Source organism: Anabas testudineus, chromosome 5 (assembly GCF_900324465.2).
Source record: "Anabas testudineus chromosome 5, fAnaTes1.2, whole genome shotgun sequence".
NCBI lineage: Eukaryota > Metazoa > Chordata > Actinopteri > Anabantiformes > Anabantidae > Anabas > Anabas testudineus.
Window position 1 is genome coordinate 21,189,711 of NC_046614.1, and position 18,732 is coordinate 21,208,442.

General features: G+C 37.5%; 1 protein-coding gene across 2 annotated transcripts in view; it reads left to right on the forward strand.

The window, feature by feature from the left end:
• igsf21a (immunoglobin superfamily, member 21a) overlaps positions 1 to 18,732 on the forward strand; it is a 151,044-nt gene that overhangs the window by 49,698 nt on the left and 82,614 nt on the right. For both annotated transcript variants that reach the window (XM_026350021.1, XM_026350022.1), the window contains exon 2: positions 3,490 to 3,602. In XM_026350021.1, coding sequence (XP_026205806.1) covers positions 3,490 to 3,602 — 113 coding nt within the window. The remainder of the gene's footprint in view (positions 1 to 3,489; positions 3,603 to 18,732) is intronic.

Here is an 18,732-nt window from a genome sequence, read left to right on the forward strand (position 1 = left end):
TTATCCATACTTCTAACTGCTCAACAGTTGTGGGTGGTCTTTGACGTATTTTGCATTTCAACATGCACCAGATTCCTTTTAATGAAATGTCTGGATTGCAGGCAGGCCAGTTGAACACCTGGACTCTTTTTCTACAAGCTATGCTGCTGTCATACATGCAGTATATGGTTCAGCATTGTCCTGCTAAAATATGCAAGGCCTTCGCTGAAAGAGATGCTGTCTGGATGGGAGCATATGCTGCTCTAAAACTTGGATCTATCTTGCAGCATTTATGGTGCCTTTCCAGATGTGCCAGCTGCCCATTCCATAGCTACTAATGCACCCGCATACTGTCAGAGATGCAGGCTTTTGAACTGAATGCTGATAACAAGGCTGAAGGTCCCTCTCCTCTTTATTTCGGAAGACAGTGCGCCATGCTTTCCAAACAATGTCAAATTCCTGTTCATCTGACCACAGAACAGTTTTCGACCATTTTAAATGAACCTTGTGCCCAAAGAAAACTGTAAGACGAGTTTCTGTATCATATATGGCTTCTTCTTTGCATGACGGAGCTTTTACTTGCATTTTTGGATTGTAGGGCGAACTGTGTTCAGACAGGGATCTTTGAAAGTGTTCCTGAGCTGTGCCCTGTGAGGGTATACACTGGTATGTTTCAGCCCTCTCCCCTTCACACAGAGACTTCTCTAGATTCTCAGAATCCTTTGATGATATTAGAAACTGCAGATGATGATATATTCAAATTCTTTGCAATGTTTTATTGAGAAACATTGTTCTAAAAATGTTTGACTATTTGTAGATGCAGCTTTTCACAGACTGAACCTCTGCCCGTCTTCATTTGAGAGACTCTGACTCCCTCAGATGCTCCTTTTATTTCCAGTCATGTTACTGAACTGTTGCCAATTAACCTAATTAGTTGCAAAACATTCTTCTTATTAGTACCACTTACTCTTCCAGCCTTTTGTCAACTCTGTCCCATCTTTTTTGACATGTTGCCATCGATTTTAAAATGAATTTCTTTTTTTGTGGTACATTCTCTCAGTTGAAGCAGTTGTAGTTTATAGTGTTTGTAGGTTGTGTTCAAGTTCATATGGTGGCTATGAAAACAAAATATTTTGCCTGATACAACTTAATAATTTTATGCACTTTGAAATGATGGATTAAGATGTGAAAATGCTTAGATGCTCTCCTCATGGTCATGAAAATTGTAAATAGAAGTGCCGTGTGTGCAGTGAATCAAATTTAAAATGCAATCCATTCATTCACCACCTTTGAGTTCAAGGACATCAGATTATTTTTAAGAGAAGCACATAGAGGTAAATGAAATACTATAGGTTATGATGCCTGTCAAACCAAATGATATTGATGTTTCTCTAGATTCTATCAAGTTTCTGCCAGTGTGATGGTTAAGCCACCCCCTGAACCCCGTGTGCCCACACTACATGTTGTCAATAAGAGAAGCAGCACTCGTAAATTGTATTTGAAAGAAAACCTTTAAATGAAATAAACAAACTCCGCAGTAGAGTTGATGAGGCACTTTGGGTGTCAGTGTATGTAACTTTGGATTTACGTATTTTCAATAGAGTGCAAAGGGTTACAGATTTAGTGAGACACTTATTACGTAACAGTGAGGATGCATGCTGAGTGTGTTTTCAGAGGATGTATTGTTTTTTTCACACTTTTCATATCTTAAAATTCATCTTTCCAGACCGTCAGACATGTAGCGGTTAGTTACATTTGATTGTTTTTAATCCAGTTTATTTGAACAGAGGTTTTTTTTATTGATTTAAAAACAGAGGATTGTATATATTTAACACTAGCATGGAGTCAGATCTCTGTGGTACGGGGTTGCAAATCAGAGGTGCACATTCCTTAAGCTGTAGCCTTCCTTTTTTATTTCTTTGCAGAGATCGCCGTCCCTGTGAGATACTGTTGCCCTCGTAGTGGTTTATATTCTTTTATTAACACATTTATTGGTCATACGGTCTCATTATACCCTGTTTTAGATGTTCACTGCGATATCCATCTGTTTTACTGGATACATTTTTTTTTGTATTACATTTGGAATGTGTTGAAACTGCCGTTGTGTTGAGTGGGGGGCTGCTTGTCTGTCAGTAGAAGTCATCCCACACACCATCGCTGGCTCACTTTGCTATAGTCAGATATAATAAGATGTTCTTTTCACTACAATGTAAACTAGATGTGTTAGATAGAAAACAGACATCTTTCTTTGGACTCTATATCAAGTTTCCCCAGATTTTAGGTCATGTTTAACCTACACTTGGGTGTATCCTATTTCAGTTTTTGTAAACATTCATTTTGTCTTTTCCTTTGTATCCTACCATTTGTATTTGGCAGATATGATCTCAAACACATGCTGATATGCTCTGTACGTGTGATGAACAGTGGCCTATACCTCCAGGTCTGTGTGAAGTTTGGTGTAGTTGGTTGGTAAATTGCCAGATGATCAGGTTTTATATACAACACAGGCAGAAATGGAACTGTTTTTGCAAAACCTAAACTCAAGTCAGTGTCTCACTTCATCACTGAATAGTTTGTCCTTGAGTTTGACACTTTTTCTTTATTCTTCATCTACTTTGGCTTGTTGCTTTTCTAGGTGAGTGTATGTGTGTGCATCATTTGTTAGTGTGTGCTGTTGTTGTTGCTGCCTGTTGTGGCAAAAGCCTCAGTTAAATCCTAATGGGAAATTTAAATGTCTTCAATTATTGAACAATAGGGAAGCTCTGAGATCCACTGTAGCACTAATAAGACAGTAGATGATCTGATTCCAGGTCTTATTTTGTTAAGTGTATCATTAAAAAAGACAGAATTTCCCTTTAAAATACATTTTTATCCATTAATCTAATACTTCTTTTATTGATCATTGTGTTCTTTCTATTTGTGAACCACAAACGAGAAATGTTGAAGGCTCTGTGCCACTCAAATGATTAAAAAGATCAATAATGTTGTACATGTAGTTCTACAGATTCCACATATTCTCCTGTTTTAATGAAGCTATTAGAAGAACCACAACAGATAACACAAATTATTAGATAATAACTACACTGTTGTGTACTATATACTGTATTCCACACAGCTTACAGTGCTATAAAGGTATTAGAAAAAAATAGTTGCAGTGTTATTCAGTTTGTGTGAATTTCAAAATCAGAGGAAAAAATTATGCAAGGTCATTGAAAAATGAATGTTCTTTCATACTTAAGTAACTACCGCTGAAGTGCTATTCAGCACGATACTTAACCCCCATGTGGGAGAGTGCTTGCATAAGGATGAATCATGGCATTTTTCTAAAAGAGAACTCAGTGAATCTTAAGCTTTTAAAAGGATTCATGTACTGTACATTCATAATGGCATTATTGTTGTTTACTTCAGCAAAATAGAAGAGGAACCACAGATGTTGACACAATAACATAACATACTGTTGAGGGACAGTGATTTTATTGTAATAAACTCTTCCATCTTTTTTCTTTTCAGGATATTTGACAGTTACCATAGAGCCCCTGCCTCCTGTTGTTGTGGGAGAGACTGTTACCCTCAAGTGTAACTTCAAAACTGACGGAAGGCTTCGAGAGATTGTTTGGTACAGGGTGAGTACACCTGTCTACACTTTCAATGCCATTAAGGTTCCAATGTCCTCTAGAGCATCCACTTCTTTTAGATCCAGCCATTCGGCATCTGAAGGGAGGTCAATGCCAATAGTCGTATCGCAGATTCGTGGCTGTGTTAGAATAGCCATGTGCTGACAAACTGCAATTGTTGGGAAACAAGCTATTATTTTGGCCAGCTGTATGGGAGGCATCGCTGGCTGTTGCTGGGGAATTTGATTTCTCAATCCGCTGGTCATCACCATAATTTCTTAATAGTTCACAGCTGGCGACTCAACAGTTATTAAAATCCCAGTTGGTGTACTACACAGCCTAAGTGCTGCCAATAATTAAATTGCTGTTGGATGAGAAAAAAAAAATTGTACTGTATGTGTGCGAGACAGTTTGGTCCATAAAACAGACATGTTTAAAGTTTTTGTATAAAATTAAAGATCTGTAAAACAAATCTGCAAAATATGATAGTTCACAGAGGGAAAACTTTAAGAGTCACTTGAATTGGAAAGCAGCAGCAGCAGCAGCAGCAGCTCGTATCACGTCCTGCCCTGACCATTTGTTTTTGCCAAAAACTGTCCAATAACTCTCGAGAGCTACACACAATTGTTTTACAAAAGCGGCTGACTCTTCACCAAGTTGTTAGAGAAGTCGCTGAGTGGTGATTGGATTTGTATAATGAGGCACAGTCACATTGTGGAGGCTGAGAATGATATCAGCCGAGCTCATGGATCTCCATGAAATGCACGCTTGTCTGCTGTGTTGTTCGTGATGGATTTGATAGAATCTAAAGATGTTTTTCCAAAATAAACAGCAGAATGACAACTGCTTTTCAAGGATGGATTCAAGCAGCACGCCACTGATTTTACACATAAAGTTCAATGTAGTATTCTGTGTAAACAGTTATACAGTATAATGGGTTATTTGTTTATTTAGATGCCTACTGGAAGGTGTTATTATTATTATGGGAAATGCCGAATCCAGTATTTCTTGAGCTTGACCCATCTTTTTTTTGCAAGTTTATGGAAGTGTGATACCACATTCATGAGTATTAACTCATGAATGTTAGTGCTACAATTCACTGTTCTGTAAATCTCTATAAAATAAGCCACTTCTGCGCTTTGCTACCCTGCTGAGCTGAGATGCGTTAATACATACTGTACTTAACTATCATCTGGCAACACAGTGTGAATTGGCCTTTCAGTTTTTCATGCGTGATCTCCTTGTCATCTGAGGTCACTGACAATCATCTGGGTGTGATCAGCTTCTCAATGACCTTTTGCCAATATGCAATCCATACTGATGAATTCTGCACCCTACTTAGTGATTAACCAACAGTATTGTGCACATGTGAATGTACAGTACAACACTCGTCTATGGTTTTATTCACCTTGGATTCACCCTCCGCCCTGTGAAGGAGCACTGTCATTAATGAGCGAGCAGCTTTTTATTGCTTAGGCAGGAGCTCTGTCTTTTGTGTAACGTCTGCTTTCTCGCTTTCATTATTGTAAAATAAAACAGTGTCTCTGGACCCATCTTAGCAAATGGTGACCTTTCAAGGTAGGACAAAAAAAGATTTATGGCACTTTACACATTCACCTCTGTATCATATATCACTTTCACTGCTTTAACAATTTCATTTAATCAGGCGGGGTTTGAAGATCGTTGTTTTGCTTATATTCTGTCAGATTTTTTTTTGGTGCCTGTTGATAGCCGTGCTTTAAATAATCACTCTGAGAGTAGAGCTGCTCATATAAAGTGTTCTCACGAGCAAAGTAAAAAGATTGTAACAGAAAGCCGCCCCTTCTCTCCATTGGCCACTGCTCAGCACAACCATTGATAAATTATAAATCAATTACCCACACTTGGCTGCCAAAGTTTCTTTAATCTTTGCCTTTTATTTGACTAAATACTGTTGACTCTCATTTTACCTCCTGTTTAAATGGAACTGGGGTTGATACCCACCTGGGGAATGCTCATATCTAATCGAAGCCTGGCTAATCATACGGAGGACTGAATATTTCAGAAAGGGCTCATTTGTGGTGATAGATGCTGGCATATTCTATTTGAGGATTTTAAATGCATAGCACATCCACACTGCAGTCAGAATTAACAGGTCTTAGGATGTGCTTAAGATACACCCGATTATATTAGCAAACCTTTCAAACCATTCTCTACCTGCCAAATTCTCCACATTATTTTCCATACTAGAGATAAAAGTAATGGATTTGGTATCAGTGCGCTCATAATTTCTTTTGTATTAAAGCATTTAATGTTTTCATTTATTCCTCTTAATCATGAACAAGTTGTTTTGCAGCAACTAAACAAATATTATTAAAGAATGAGGAAGAAGTGACACTTCTCTATCGCAGAGGTTAAACACATGATATAATTGAGAAAATATGGACATGAGCAAAAATACACAGTATGTTACATTATACTATATGTTATATTGTGATATTATGTTTGGGGTCATTTACAGCACACAGAGGTTGAATGACAGCTTTAGACTTCTTTTGAGTAACCTTTTCAAATATGGTTGGTATCACAAAATAACAAATATAAAAGTCACCACCTGTTCCAGATTGATTGGGTGCATCATAGCAGGAGAAGAGAATAAAGTGATGCACCCATCATGCCTTGTGACTATTGTACAAGCCTGTGGGGGAAGTGTTATGATCTGGGGTTGCTGCAGTTGGTCAGCGTTATGTGCCCAAAGGATAAGGTCAGCAATGTTTAAACCCAGAGGTCTCTGAGAGCTCAAAAAGAATGAATGCATTTTTTGTAGTAGATATCTGGAATGTATTATTAATTTATGAACATATATAGAAGCAATGTTCATGTTTACAAGCATTATCAAGTATTAACTTGATAAAGATGTTGAGTCAGGACACAGCATTTACTGTGTGGTGCTCATTCTGGCCAGCCTAATCTATGCTCAGTCTAAAAGTGCCCGTTCTCAATGCATTATATGCATTATATAAGTGGGTGATTTTCTGATGTATGAATATGCATTATCAAATGCATACACTGTAGTATTCAAGAAAATTGTAAATGGTCAAAAATGAATGTTATTCAAATGTCCCTTCAACCAGCGTAAGAAGCAATATAAATAATCTTTAGATGGTCCTCATTTTATGCCTCTTACTCTTTGATAATAATCATGGATGGAATCCCTTATAATGGCTCTCATTTTAGTTTACTCAAGATGACACAAGATTAGCAGACAGACAAAGACGGGCAGTGAATGCGAGAAAGTGAGAGAAGTCCTCTGTAATGGATGTAGCCCTGCAGCTAATGCTTCAAGAGCAAATAAATGAAAGCCTCTCAAGTGTGTATGATATTGGACTACAGGCCACATGAATGTTTTTAGTGAGTGGTGAATACTGGCAGGGCATGGATTAAGTACTATGGATATGTAATACCATCAAGCTGTCTTCTGTGCTTTAATAGTATACCAAATAGTATGATGGATTATTTGAAGAAGCACTGCCAATGTGATGGCTGTCACAGAGGAGAATGTCAGCAGGGCTGTGTATGGAGTCTGCTCCTCGAAGATACACTTGAATTCATCTCAAGCTGTGCTGGTTTTAATTTATGTCATTCTAATGAGTATATGCATATGGGATGACTCCTACTTGGGCATCTACGTGTGCCATGCTGAGTGGTAGTGGAGCAAGCAGCTTGCCTCTTGAGTGCTGCTCTGCACTATGTTTAATTTTAATCTCTGGATCATCTGTCTCTGCTCTCCTCTTCTCTCTCCCCCCTTACGCTGCCCATTACAGAATTCCTCCATCTACCCCGATGTAACTCTTCTGGGATCCTTTCTCAAGTGTATCTCCAAGACGCTTCCCTAATTTCCCACTGATATGTCTGCTAGCTGAGCGGGTTCTCTGATACTCTTCTCATCACTCAGCTGTGTCCACCTCTTTCGATTTCATTGTTCTAATTCTATAGTCAAGTCTGCATCAGAAAATGTCCCAGAGACATTTTGTTTTCTTCTTGCTAACAAACAGCAAAGTAATCTGCGTGGGCTATTGTGAGCATTATATCGAAATACTGGAATCCAATCTCCTCATTGTGAACTTCTAGTTGTGGTCGTAGAGTTAAAACTGAAGGTCGGAGGAGAAAGCTGCACATTCCCCTTAAAATAATAATTGTCGTTCATCTGTTTAGAACATTTAGCTATTAAAGACTTGGTGAATACAATATAACTGTTCAACTTCTGAAGGTTGTGACTTGTTCTTTAAATGATATATATAAATATATACATCATTTTTTTAATTATTATCTTCTTCACTTAAATAAATGTACTCAATAAATCACAAACATTTTGAAACAGTATAGTTTCAAGTATAATTAGCTTGAAAAATGCTTTAAAAATAGCTTCTCTCCAGCTTTCGACTAGCTCACTTACCATTTCCTGGCAACCATCATGAAGATATATGAGGTATACAGTACAGAAATATACAGTAGTTATCTTGTCACTTAGAGCTTTTATAAAAAAAAAAAAATATGTGAGGCTGGATTTCCATGTCTCCTTTGTGGGTGTGTTGGTATTTGTATTGGAGCAGAAACAAATCAATAGTTTGTGTCTAGAAAGGACAATAACCAAAGACAGTCATGAATCTCAATCATCAGCTGAATACCACTGAAAGCTTGTCAAATTTTAATGAAGCCATCTGCCTCTACATTTTCCATTCAGAGCATTAACTCACAGTTAGCTTTACAACCTATGGTACAACACCTTGTAGCAGTAGGTTCTGCTACATCAGATGCTCAAAATTTTCTGCAGTAATGATGAAAGACAGACGTGCAGTGTAGCACCCTGTTTTAAATGATGTATTCTATCATTTTAGTCATGTGTGAATTCCAGTAAAAGTAATTAAAGGTATTGTTAATATCACAGTTGTTATTGCTCAATAGTTTTATGTTGTGTTAGATTAAACAAACTGACCTAACCACCATTATTATCTTTTTATACTAAGGACTAGGACTCAAAGGAAAGTAGAAACAAAAATCTAACCGGAGTCCTTTTGAACACTGGTCATATTGGGGTGCTTTGATAATGTACCCGTGGTTGCCTTGGGTGTTACCAATGAGAGCAGTGCCCTCTCTAAAAAGTTCAGACACAGAATACATTCTGCTGCATATATTTACTAAATACAGTATTTTACCATTATTTTAGTAACTTAGCCTGGATGCATCTACTTTGATAAACACACAGTTTGCTGTGATGAAATTTCTTGTTCCAAAGTTATAGACCGACATATAGCCAATGTTTACAGCCTGGTGACTGGTGGGTGTTCTCATATTCAAATGCTGCATGCACAGCTCTTCCCCCTCGACATATTGCCATTATCTTAACAGCACAGAAGTGCTGTACACGTGTACTTAAGTGTTTGCCAGCTGTGTTTGGACACAGGCCAGCTGCCTTAGTTGCTTTGAGGAGAACATAATGTTTATATTTGAAAATATGAAAATAGTTTTGCACATAAAACACTGACCTGACTACAACTGTTGTGTCTAACTTAGAGTGAGAAACTTATTTGGGGATAATTGTGAGACACTTGCAGCCTGCACCTCATCTTATTCTAATACCCCCAACTGTTACAATGCCTCTGGTAGTGTGTTTCAGATCTACTTGTGCCCCACATTTTGACAAATCCTATTAAAGCTGTTGACAGTGTCAAAGCACAATATAACAGCTATGCAAATGACTTATGTCTTGTCACAGTATGCCAAGAAATATAGGAGTACATTACCTGAGGGTGGTGTGTCACTGGATTTACTGTTGTCTTTTTCTGGCCATACGTTACCTCCAAATGCAATGGAAGAGATATGTTAGTGGATACTCAACTCAGAAGTGTTTTTCTAGCCAGTAATCCTGTTTCTTGACTGTGGAGAGACACAGAAGGCGTCATATGTTAAATCCTAGTTTAAAATCTTCAAGACAGGGTTGCCTGGGCAACTGGAATCTGAGTACAGAAGAGAGCTCGCTGAGTGTGTACGCACAGCACACTCCTGTGGGGTTTTTGGGTGTCTAACTTCATACAGTTTAATCACATAGTAATATCAAAATAAGAAAATATATAAAAAAAGTTGTGGACCTTAGGCTGTAAGGCCACCAAGGTGATTGTACCAGTCAGCCTCTCTATAAAATACTGGTTATACTGTATGTTGTCATGTGCCTACAATTTAGACTGAACCCCCGAAATATATATACATCCAGTGGGAACATTTATTGTTTATGACACCTATTTATTCATCTTTGTCGTTAGTTACACCTTAGTGCACTAAGAAGCGCATAATTCCTTGCATGAATTATCACAGCTTCCTATCAAGCTAAAGTAGGACCATGCACCGATCACTATCTGCACTGCCTGGCCGTGTTGTTGCTATAAGGCTTATGCCAAAAGGCTTCCTCAGCCTCTGACCACGGTGCTGATCACGCTCTGATTCCTGGGGCATGTTCACATTGCTTCGATCATCCCCTGAATCTCCCCACAGGATAATCTAGCACCTGTGAGAATTACCCTGCCTGTTAAACAGTGGGATACTTTCCTGATCCTGTATGAAGCAACCTTCAGGTCCTATGTGTGGACATGGTGCGAGATTATTTTAAGCTTGTCTGCTTCATCTGTGAACATAATTGTCTAGATAGAGAACATTTAGTGTGACAATTATTTAGTTTTCCCTATGTTTGTTATTAGGGATTGTGCTCACTTGTTAGTTATCTTGTTAGTGTGCCCTACTTGGAAGCAAGGTGGTTGCTCTCCTCCATAAACAGTGTGTTTGACTTCAGCATCATTAAAATAACTGAGCATCTCCCTGCATTTTGTCTCCATTAGGAGGAATACCTTTACACTTACTATGTGGAAATAATAAATCCTAAACACTTTAGATTGTATTATTGGTCTGGACAAAATACATGGGGAGTTGCACTGCTAGCATGCACATGTAGGAGTAAATATTTCTAAGTTTTTATCTTTATTAAAATGTAATATATGCAACTAAATATAGTCTACCCCAACAGAAAATGGCCAATGAAAACAAATATTCTTTTTGTTTTGCAGTTTGGAAAACATTACATTTTGTTCCTTTTGGGAAAAGAACAGTTTTGTTTTGGGAAGGCCCACTAGAGCCATATGCAGCATAATGATAATAAATTTTGCAATCAACAGCCCAAGTAATTACTTAACACCGTGTTTACACACAATTTAGCATTTGTATAACAGAATTCAATTTCCAGGATGCACTTTGGGGCTGTTGGGTTGTTGATGTGGTCATTGTCTTCTCCCGTTTTGTGTTCTCAACCAAATCTAATTTCACTGAGAGGATCTCACAAGCTTTCTCACACTTTCTTGTGTTATTTTAGTGGCTCAGTAGTGGAAATTGAAGTGGTGTATTTATATTGGATATGACAGAGCAAAGACCTACTGCTCTCTAAATGTAAAAGACATTAAAACCCAGACTGTGACCGACATTCCCGTCTCCACAGAGGATGCCTAACAGACCTATCTAAAAGAAAAATAGAAACCACTCACCTCAAAGATGCTTGCAGTCCCTCTTCTGTGGGTGTAAAAAAAATGTGGCCTGGCCCTTTAAACAGTGCCACAGACCTCTGTCATCTTTATTAGCCTGCTGCTCCATACTGAATGTGGAGCCCCAAAGGGAATGGGAGATAAGGAGATATGGATCACTGCACTGCAACCTTCCCCTCAGAGGATGTCACTTGGGCAAATAAGCATCCTGTTATACATGGAATGATAATTACATACTTCATGTCAGCAAACTACAAGATGAGTCCCTTTTTATCCACATATGGTAATAGCAACAAAGGGACTGTGTCATTGTTGTGTCTGAGAGCTTGCGCTGCTAATGGCAGTGACTGTGATGACAATGGGATATTTTGTTTCCATGCTGCAAAGAGTGAATAATGCTTTCTCATTGTCAGCATCTCCCAGAGGTCCCCAGGTATCTATCAAAAGCACACTCTGTATCTAATTAATTAGGTAATTCAACAAATGATTATATGGAAAAACTCTCCACGAGATCATTTGCTTTTCCCCTACTGACTCATTTTCTCTCTCAGTGACAGAAGGATTAAATACATTCTAATAGTTGTATCACACTTTTTAATCTTTATGGTAAATGTGAACATCAGGGATAGTATGCCATGCATGGCACATTTATTTTTCTATCTCTGTTTAAGTTTTTTTAACGAGAAATTTGTTAGCTAATAACATTAAATGTAAGAGTCTTTATATTGCAACAGATACTGCAAAAATATATTAACGTCTTTTTTAAAACCAAAGATGATAGTTCCTGAGATCTCAAAAATATTCATTTCATTATATTTCACTAACAATGACCTGGAGATTTAAATTTTAAAGCCAAAGTCATCACTTGTGCTTTTTTTTAAGGATTATTGTAGCTCATATTTTCAACATGTCTTAAAAATTTATAATCTCCCTACCAGATTTTTGAAATCCATTCTTACTCTCACAGAAGGACCATAACAGAAAGTGATTACTTGGCGATTAGGAGTGGATCAGAGCCTCTCTGTGACATTTGCATTAGAGGAGGAAGTCATTTCCATGCCAGAAGAGTCTTAGCAGTGGCCTCTGCTCCACCTCAACACAACACTCTGTGAGGTCCTCCGGGGGCTCGAAAGAAGCAAAACAATTACTTATTTAGTTCTTTATATATTTATTTACTTGTTTACTTCCTTGTTTGTTAAAATGGATAGACTGTGATGAGATGTATTTCCAAATGGTGGCAAAAACAGCCACATACAAATGCCAGAATGTGAACGCTTTGCAAATCCGTAAAATAGTTTATTTATTGTTGTCTGGATTGCAAAATTAGACACTTTTATTTAATATTTTATATAATATTGTAAACAAATTCCTTTAAAAGACCAAAACCAATAAGTATTATCTGTATTGCTGAAGTCCGATGTACAGTGTATTTTTCTTTGCCATACATAAAGACAGAGATGTTGTTATGGAGTTCCATGATTTCCATAAACAAGAGCAACAAATAGTAATTTACAGCAGAAAATAGTCCCTAACAAAGGCACCTTACACTCGAAATACTACTTTGGAAATTATATTTCAGTACAACGGTAGAAAATATGTGTTGAGCATTGTGAGATAAGCATGATTGTAATTGGAGCTGATATGGAATCAGCGATAATGTATTCCTGCGGGAGGCTAAATGCTGTAAAGACATGATTGGAATGCCTTTTGTTTGATTGTGAAATTGAATACAACCACTGCAATTTGATTTGTCAAGTTGTAATGTAAGTTGTAGTGGGCATTTCTGGACAGCTAATGAATATTACAAACTCCATCTACAGAAACGTTGGGACTTTTTCCAAAATGCAGTATAATCAGAATCTGTGATTCGTTTTGTTTATTGAACCTTTACAAGGAAAAGATTTTCATTTTTTTCACTGTCTTTTATAACTAGAAGCAAATTTGGGGCTTGATCCCTGCAACACGCTGAAATGTGTTACTTTTGCTTTTAATTACACTTCTTAATTGTTTGGGAAATAAGGACCTCAATTGCTGGAAAGTGGAATATTTGTGCAGTTATTCTGGATACAAGACTTTGGCAGCTCAACAATGTGTGGTCAGCGATGTCTGATTCTCCTCTTCATGCTGGGACAGCGTTTTCCACCACACTATGTGTATGATTGGCATCCTTTATGGCTTACTTACTGCTTACACTAGTAAAATGACAGTTTTGTCACCATGCACGACGCTGCAGGCACTGATGCAATGGGGAAATGGGGGTTTGTACATATGATGTTCTCTATTAAGAGAAATCATGACATATGCAAGTTTTTCATTTTAAAACCTGTCCGATCATTTATTGCTGACTGGATTGCTGCGTGAAAGTGACCCTAAAATGGAGAAGCATTCATTGTGTATGGTTATTAGGGTACAGTCTGGTATACTGTAGCTTTATCACCACTGCAGCTGGTTTATGAGGCTTTGGTGACTCAAAGTAATACTGTCTACATCCAGGCATATGTACTGTCCTGTGTCCTGTATAGAACATTGATAGTTTATGATGGGGCATCTGTGTGGGAGCAGAAATCACTGAACAACCTTTTATATTATATGGAAATCCGTCTATTCAAGTTTCAAAGAAGCTGCGACAATATCACACTGATAAATCTAAATGAAGACCATGACCAACTCATCCACAGACTGTCACTATCTGAATTAGTTTATTCTGCCAACAAGGCGGTGTTGTTAGAAAATACTGATAGTTATCTACAAGTTTTATCATTCATCCATCTTTCTGCGCCATTCTGAATAGCTCCCCCACCCCATTCAGGGTCATTAGGTCGCCCCAGCATCTCGCTATGGGCTGAATAAATGGTACAGCATATGTCACCAGTTTATTACAAAGGGAATTAGGACAGTCGTTATCAGCACTTAGTAAAGATCAGGACTTAATGAGCACTGATTAGGTGACTACTTTTAGGGGCATATACTCATCTTTAGTTGGGTGGAGACAGTATGAACAATTAAATTAAAACAAGGAGACATTGGAACAACTGCTCTAGAATACAGAACAGAATATCTCAACAATGAACTGCAGGAGGCTTATTTCTTCACTGTCCCACTGAATAATCAGGTCAGTCTCTAGATGATTCCCTTTATTTATCCCATCAAACAAGACTTTGACCCTGTTGCAAACTAGCCGGGGGGCAAACTTCCCATCTCCACAATCACCCTGTCTGAATCTCTTTGGCAATCCATAATAAACTGTTGATATTTTGTTCCACTACTCTGACGTTTTACAGCAGTACATGTTCTACAATATTAGTGCAATCTGGGTATTGATTCTTTTATTGTATGGCCATTTAGCAGTTTATTTGAAATGAGATTTAAGTCACAGATATCTCCTAAACGTATGAAATAAGTGTAAATAAAATTTCTGTAATATCAAACTAAATCTACCGAAGGGTTTAAATGACAGCGACACTAACAGAATTAGATGTATTATATATCACGAGGCCTGTTTGGCGTTGTTCCTGTGTGAAGCAGCACAATGAAAGTTAGTGAATATATGCAAATCTCTGATGTTGTGAGCTTCTTAGTCTGATCATTGAACGACTTGGTCTCTGACAGTCTTTGCATTAGATAGATATCATTTCTTAATAAACCTGTTAGATAGAACAATTATAAAGTGGAGTTTGCCACATATCGAGTTCCCCCTTGTCACCTAGAAATTACATTTGGAAAGCACAAATTTGTATTGTTGTGGTGAGAAATATACTCACCTGGATTAGGTTCATTCACTGTGTTTCAGTAAAGTTTCTTTATAAATACCAGACCCTGGTCAATCCCTTACCTTAACCAAGTATTTCAAACACTCAAAAACAGCCACATAAACATTTCATCCTGCTTTGGCTGCTACATGTGGATATTAAAAAGCAAGATTAGATATTTTGACAGAAAACAAATGAAAAACATCATCAGTGAATATTTTATGTTCAGTGTCAACATTTTATAAGTTGCCAGGTTCAATAATCACCAGCATTTCATCATTAAATAAATGCATCTCAGGTGACACTAGGTTTCTTACAAAACATATTTGTTATTTCAAATTATGATACTGGGGCAGTAAATGGGTTGGATCAGGTTTGTAAATACTGAATGAAGGATAAAATCACAGCCACACGTCTAGTGGTAATTCCAATTAGGACCGTTGGGTCCCATATTTCCCACTTGATCACAAATTGCAGATATATGCAGACACAGGTGCCAAGATTCACAGATAATAAACATGTTAATTATCAGTCACATTAATCCATTACTCTCTGCTTACAAGAACCATTTTTATTGTTGACTTCATGTGTGTTTCAAATGTGGCCAGATTAGTGATTTTAACATTTGATGCAACAGTGATTTCAGTGGTCAACAGTGATGCACTTAAACACTGTTTAACACCGGAAGTGAACATGCATATCCTAACGTGCCCTGGCAGCGTTTTTAAAATCTAATTTCTTTAGTCTTCTGTCATTTTACCCGAACAATATTCAAATTCACCTATGTTTTTGTTCGGGCATTTTCAGACACAGCTTGCTGTTTTAGTGACTTATGTAAGGTTGACTGTTAATAGAAAGTCCAATTTCCTAATCTGTGGGGGTCACTCTTTAGCCCCACATTCTTCCCGGAAATTTTACATATCACCCGGGGGGGATGCCCTTTACCCAGAGAATTACTTCAGTTGTTCTGAAAATTATATGTAATTTCAAGAAAATGCAAATTCACTGTGTGGGAGATAAAGTAGTGTGAAATAAATCTTCTGTCAAGTGCCTGTGCACACTCTACTTCACTGAATATTATTCGAGATAGAAAGAAATTCAGATACATGTAATGCAAAAACACACAAAAACCTCTTTCATTTTTTATTCCACAATTCTCAGTGGTGCAAATTAAAACTAAAGTGTGAAAATTACAACAATTCAATTGTGAAGTGTAGTGTTCAGAACAAGACAATCAGACTTCAGTATTACCTTTTTATGTCTTTTAGAGTAAAAAAAAATAAGATGTGCACCACTTCTACCACTACTGCCACAAACATCATTTATTCAGTTTTGCTGTCTTCTTGTTTGGAGGACCACTGCCAAGTGCAGAGGGATGCTATGAAAGAGCACTGCTGCTTCAATGCAACAACCAGCTAGAAAAGGGTTTTCAGCATGGGCATTTGCACACTGCCATTTCACAGGGACAACAGAATAGCCATGAGGGCTGCTTGAGTCCTTTGTCCATTATCAAAGGGCCTTCAACACGGCCATGAACACAAATCTTAGTTCTGAGCCAAGAAGAAAATTATAATGTAACCGAGGCTCCTAAAATTTAGCGATGCTAAACATACATGTCAGTTTGTTTGGATGCCTCAACAGTTTAATCTCATGAGCCTCCATCTTTATCAGATGTGCAGACATGATGTGCAAAACGTTGCTTCCACAGAAACAGCCCCATGTTTATTATTGTAATCATAAAGTTGAAGGTCGTGTAATGTAAACCATTTATTTTTCTCAAATCTAACCAATGTGCTGTGTGCCGTAACCCAAGTGTGATGGTTCTATAATCGTAACGGTTTGATTGTTTCCACGATGACGGACATCAGGCATGCCGGCCCCCAACAGACATCTGCATAGGAGCTCTATTTTAAGAGATGCTCGTGTGTTGGGGTTGGGGCTCGTGAGGGTTGTTCTACATGGTTGTTAAGGTTAGAGGACTTGTTGGCTCTACACTTGTATTAAAAGTAGCCGTAGTGCCACTGGAAGCCTGATGCTTATGAATACTTACCTGATACTTGTGTTAGGGAATATTGTAATGTCTCTATTTAGATAATAGTGTACAATTCCACAACAGACATTCAACTAGATCAAACTCTTGCTTTTAGCAAGTTGTGTTAATATAATCAAACACATTTTTCTGTACCAGCAGAAGAAAAGTAAAATATGTAATCTGCTTTATTTGTACTTTAAATTTGCAGTCGGTTGTCATTGACTATCAACTGGAAAGTTTCCATTAATACACATTCAGTCACCCCCACAATGAAAAATAAACCTGCTACATAGCAATGTGTAAATGATGGGTCTGAATGACCTCCTCACCAGTCAAAGCAGTAATATGGGCCAGGTTCCCTCATAACCAGGTCAGCTCTGCAGCCAAGGAAAAACAATTAGAGAAAAGCCTCTCTTCCCCAGTGGGTTTAATGCAAGTGTAGAGAGAGATAGGTTTTGTAATAGATTTTTGTCCGTGTAAAATGAGATGCTGACCTCTAGGTCCAAGACACTCAAAGACATCAGAAGAGCGGGACAGCACACTCCCAGTGGGGCTAAAGGATATTCATCGAGGACATCATTCTTGCGCTCAGTGTGAGTCATACTACTAGCCATGACAGCTACTCCTCATGGTAGTTATCAGCAGAGAGCCTCCGAGTGTGTTCAAAGTCAAAATTGCATCTGTGCAATCAAGTTCTTTTTTTAAATGCCGTGGGATCCCGGCAATTATCGCCAGCTTTTTCCAGCCTCTGTAAATGTTGAGCTTGTGTTGTTAATAATGTCATCTTGATGGATTAATGAAAAGGCACTTTTTAAAGATTATGGGTCTTGTTTAAAAAAGCTGTTTTTAGTACCATTTTGTCCTTTTTTTGTTTTGTTTTTTTTTTTACTTTTGTGGGTTTTAATTCAATTAGCTTGTTGAGAAAATGAAGAGAAACTAGTTTTGCTCACATATTAGTCATTTAGTCACGTCAATCATTGTGGATTCTGGGCTGATTGTATTGTTCTCTCTTGCTCATTTATTCTGATATATTCATGCATTACTTTATTGGTTTGTCAAAATTGGCTCCTCTGAGAATGAAGGTGTGTTTTCTGGGCATTAGCTTTAGTCGTTTATGACGTGGATTTCCTCCTCCATCACAATGCAAACAGAAATGTTGTATTTTAAATTACTCTAAATTGTTTTGTATTAAAGCTTTGAGACCAAACTGCTGGAATGCTAAAGACTTTATTTTCGAATGAGCTTAAGCTGTGTGCCCGTCTGTGTTATTCTTCATTTTAATTTTCTGTCTTTACTATAACTGTGATCTCATTGTTCCCTTTAGGCACTTTCTAATGTGAAATGTTATAATGACTCATTAGAACTGGTATAACCCAGCTGTGTATGAACTTTTTTTTACCTCTTCATTTAAATAAAATCTGGCTTTTCATACATGTGCCAACTACAGATTAGTCAAATGTGACGTATTTGTAAGAAATGATAAACTAATAAATAAATAAACTGTACATGTTCATTCTAGTTGGGGGTGTACCACTAAGAAATTGTTAATGATTTGTTAGTTATGTCACTCACTATTGTTTCCTTATATTTGATGAAAAATAACTAACACTTTATTTAGTTTCCATGTTGTTTAGCTTGTCATTATGTACACATGGAAAATGCAGTAGCTTGACTGTTGACATTTCCTTTAATGCAGTATGTAAATATTTAAATAGTATTTTATGCTACTTACATTGATTGCTTGGAGAACAAATGATTTCCCCATGTACATCCTACACGCCAACTTATTCCCACTG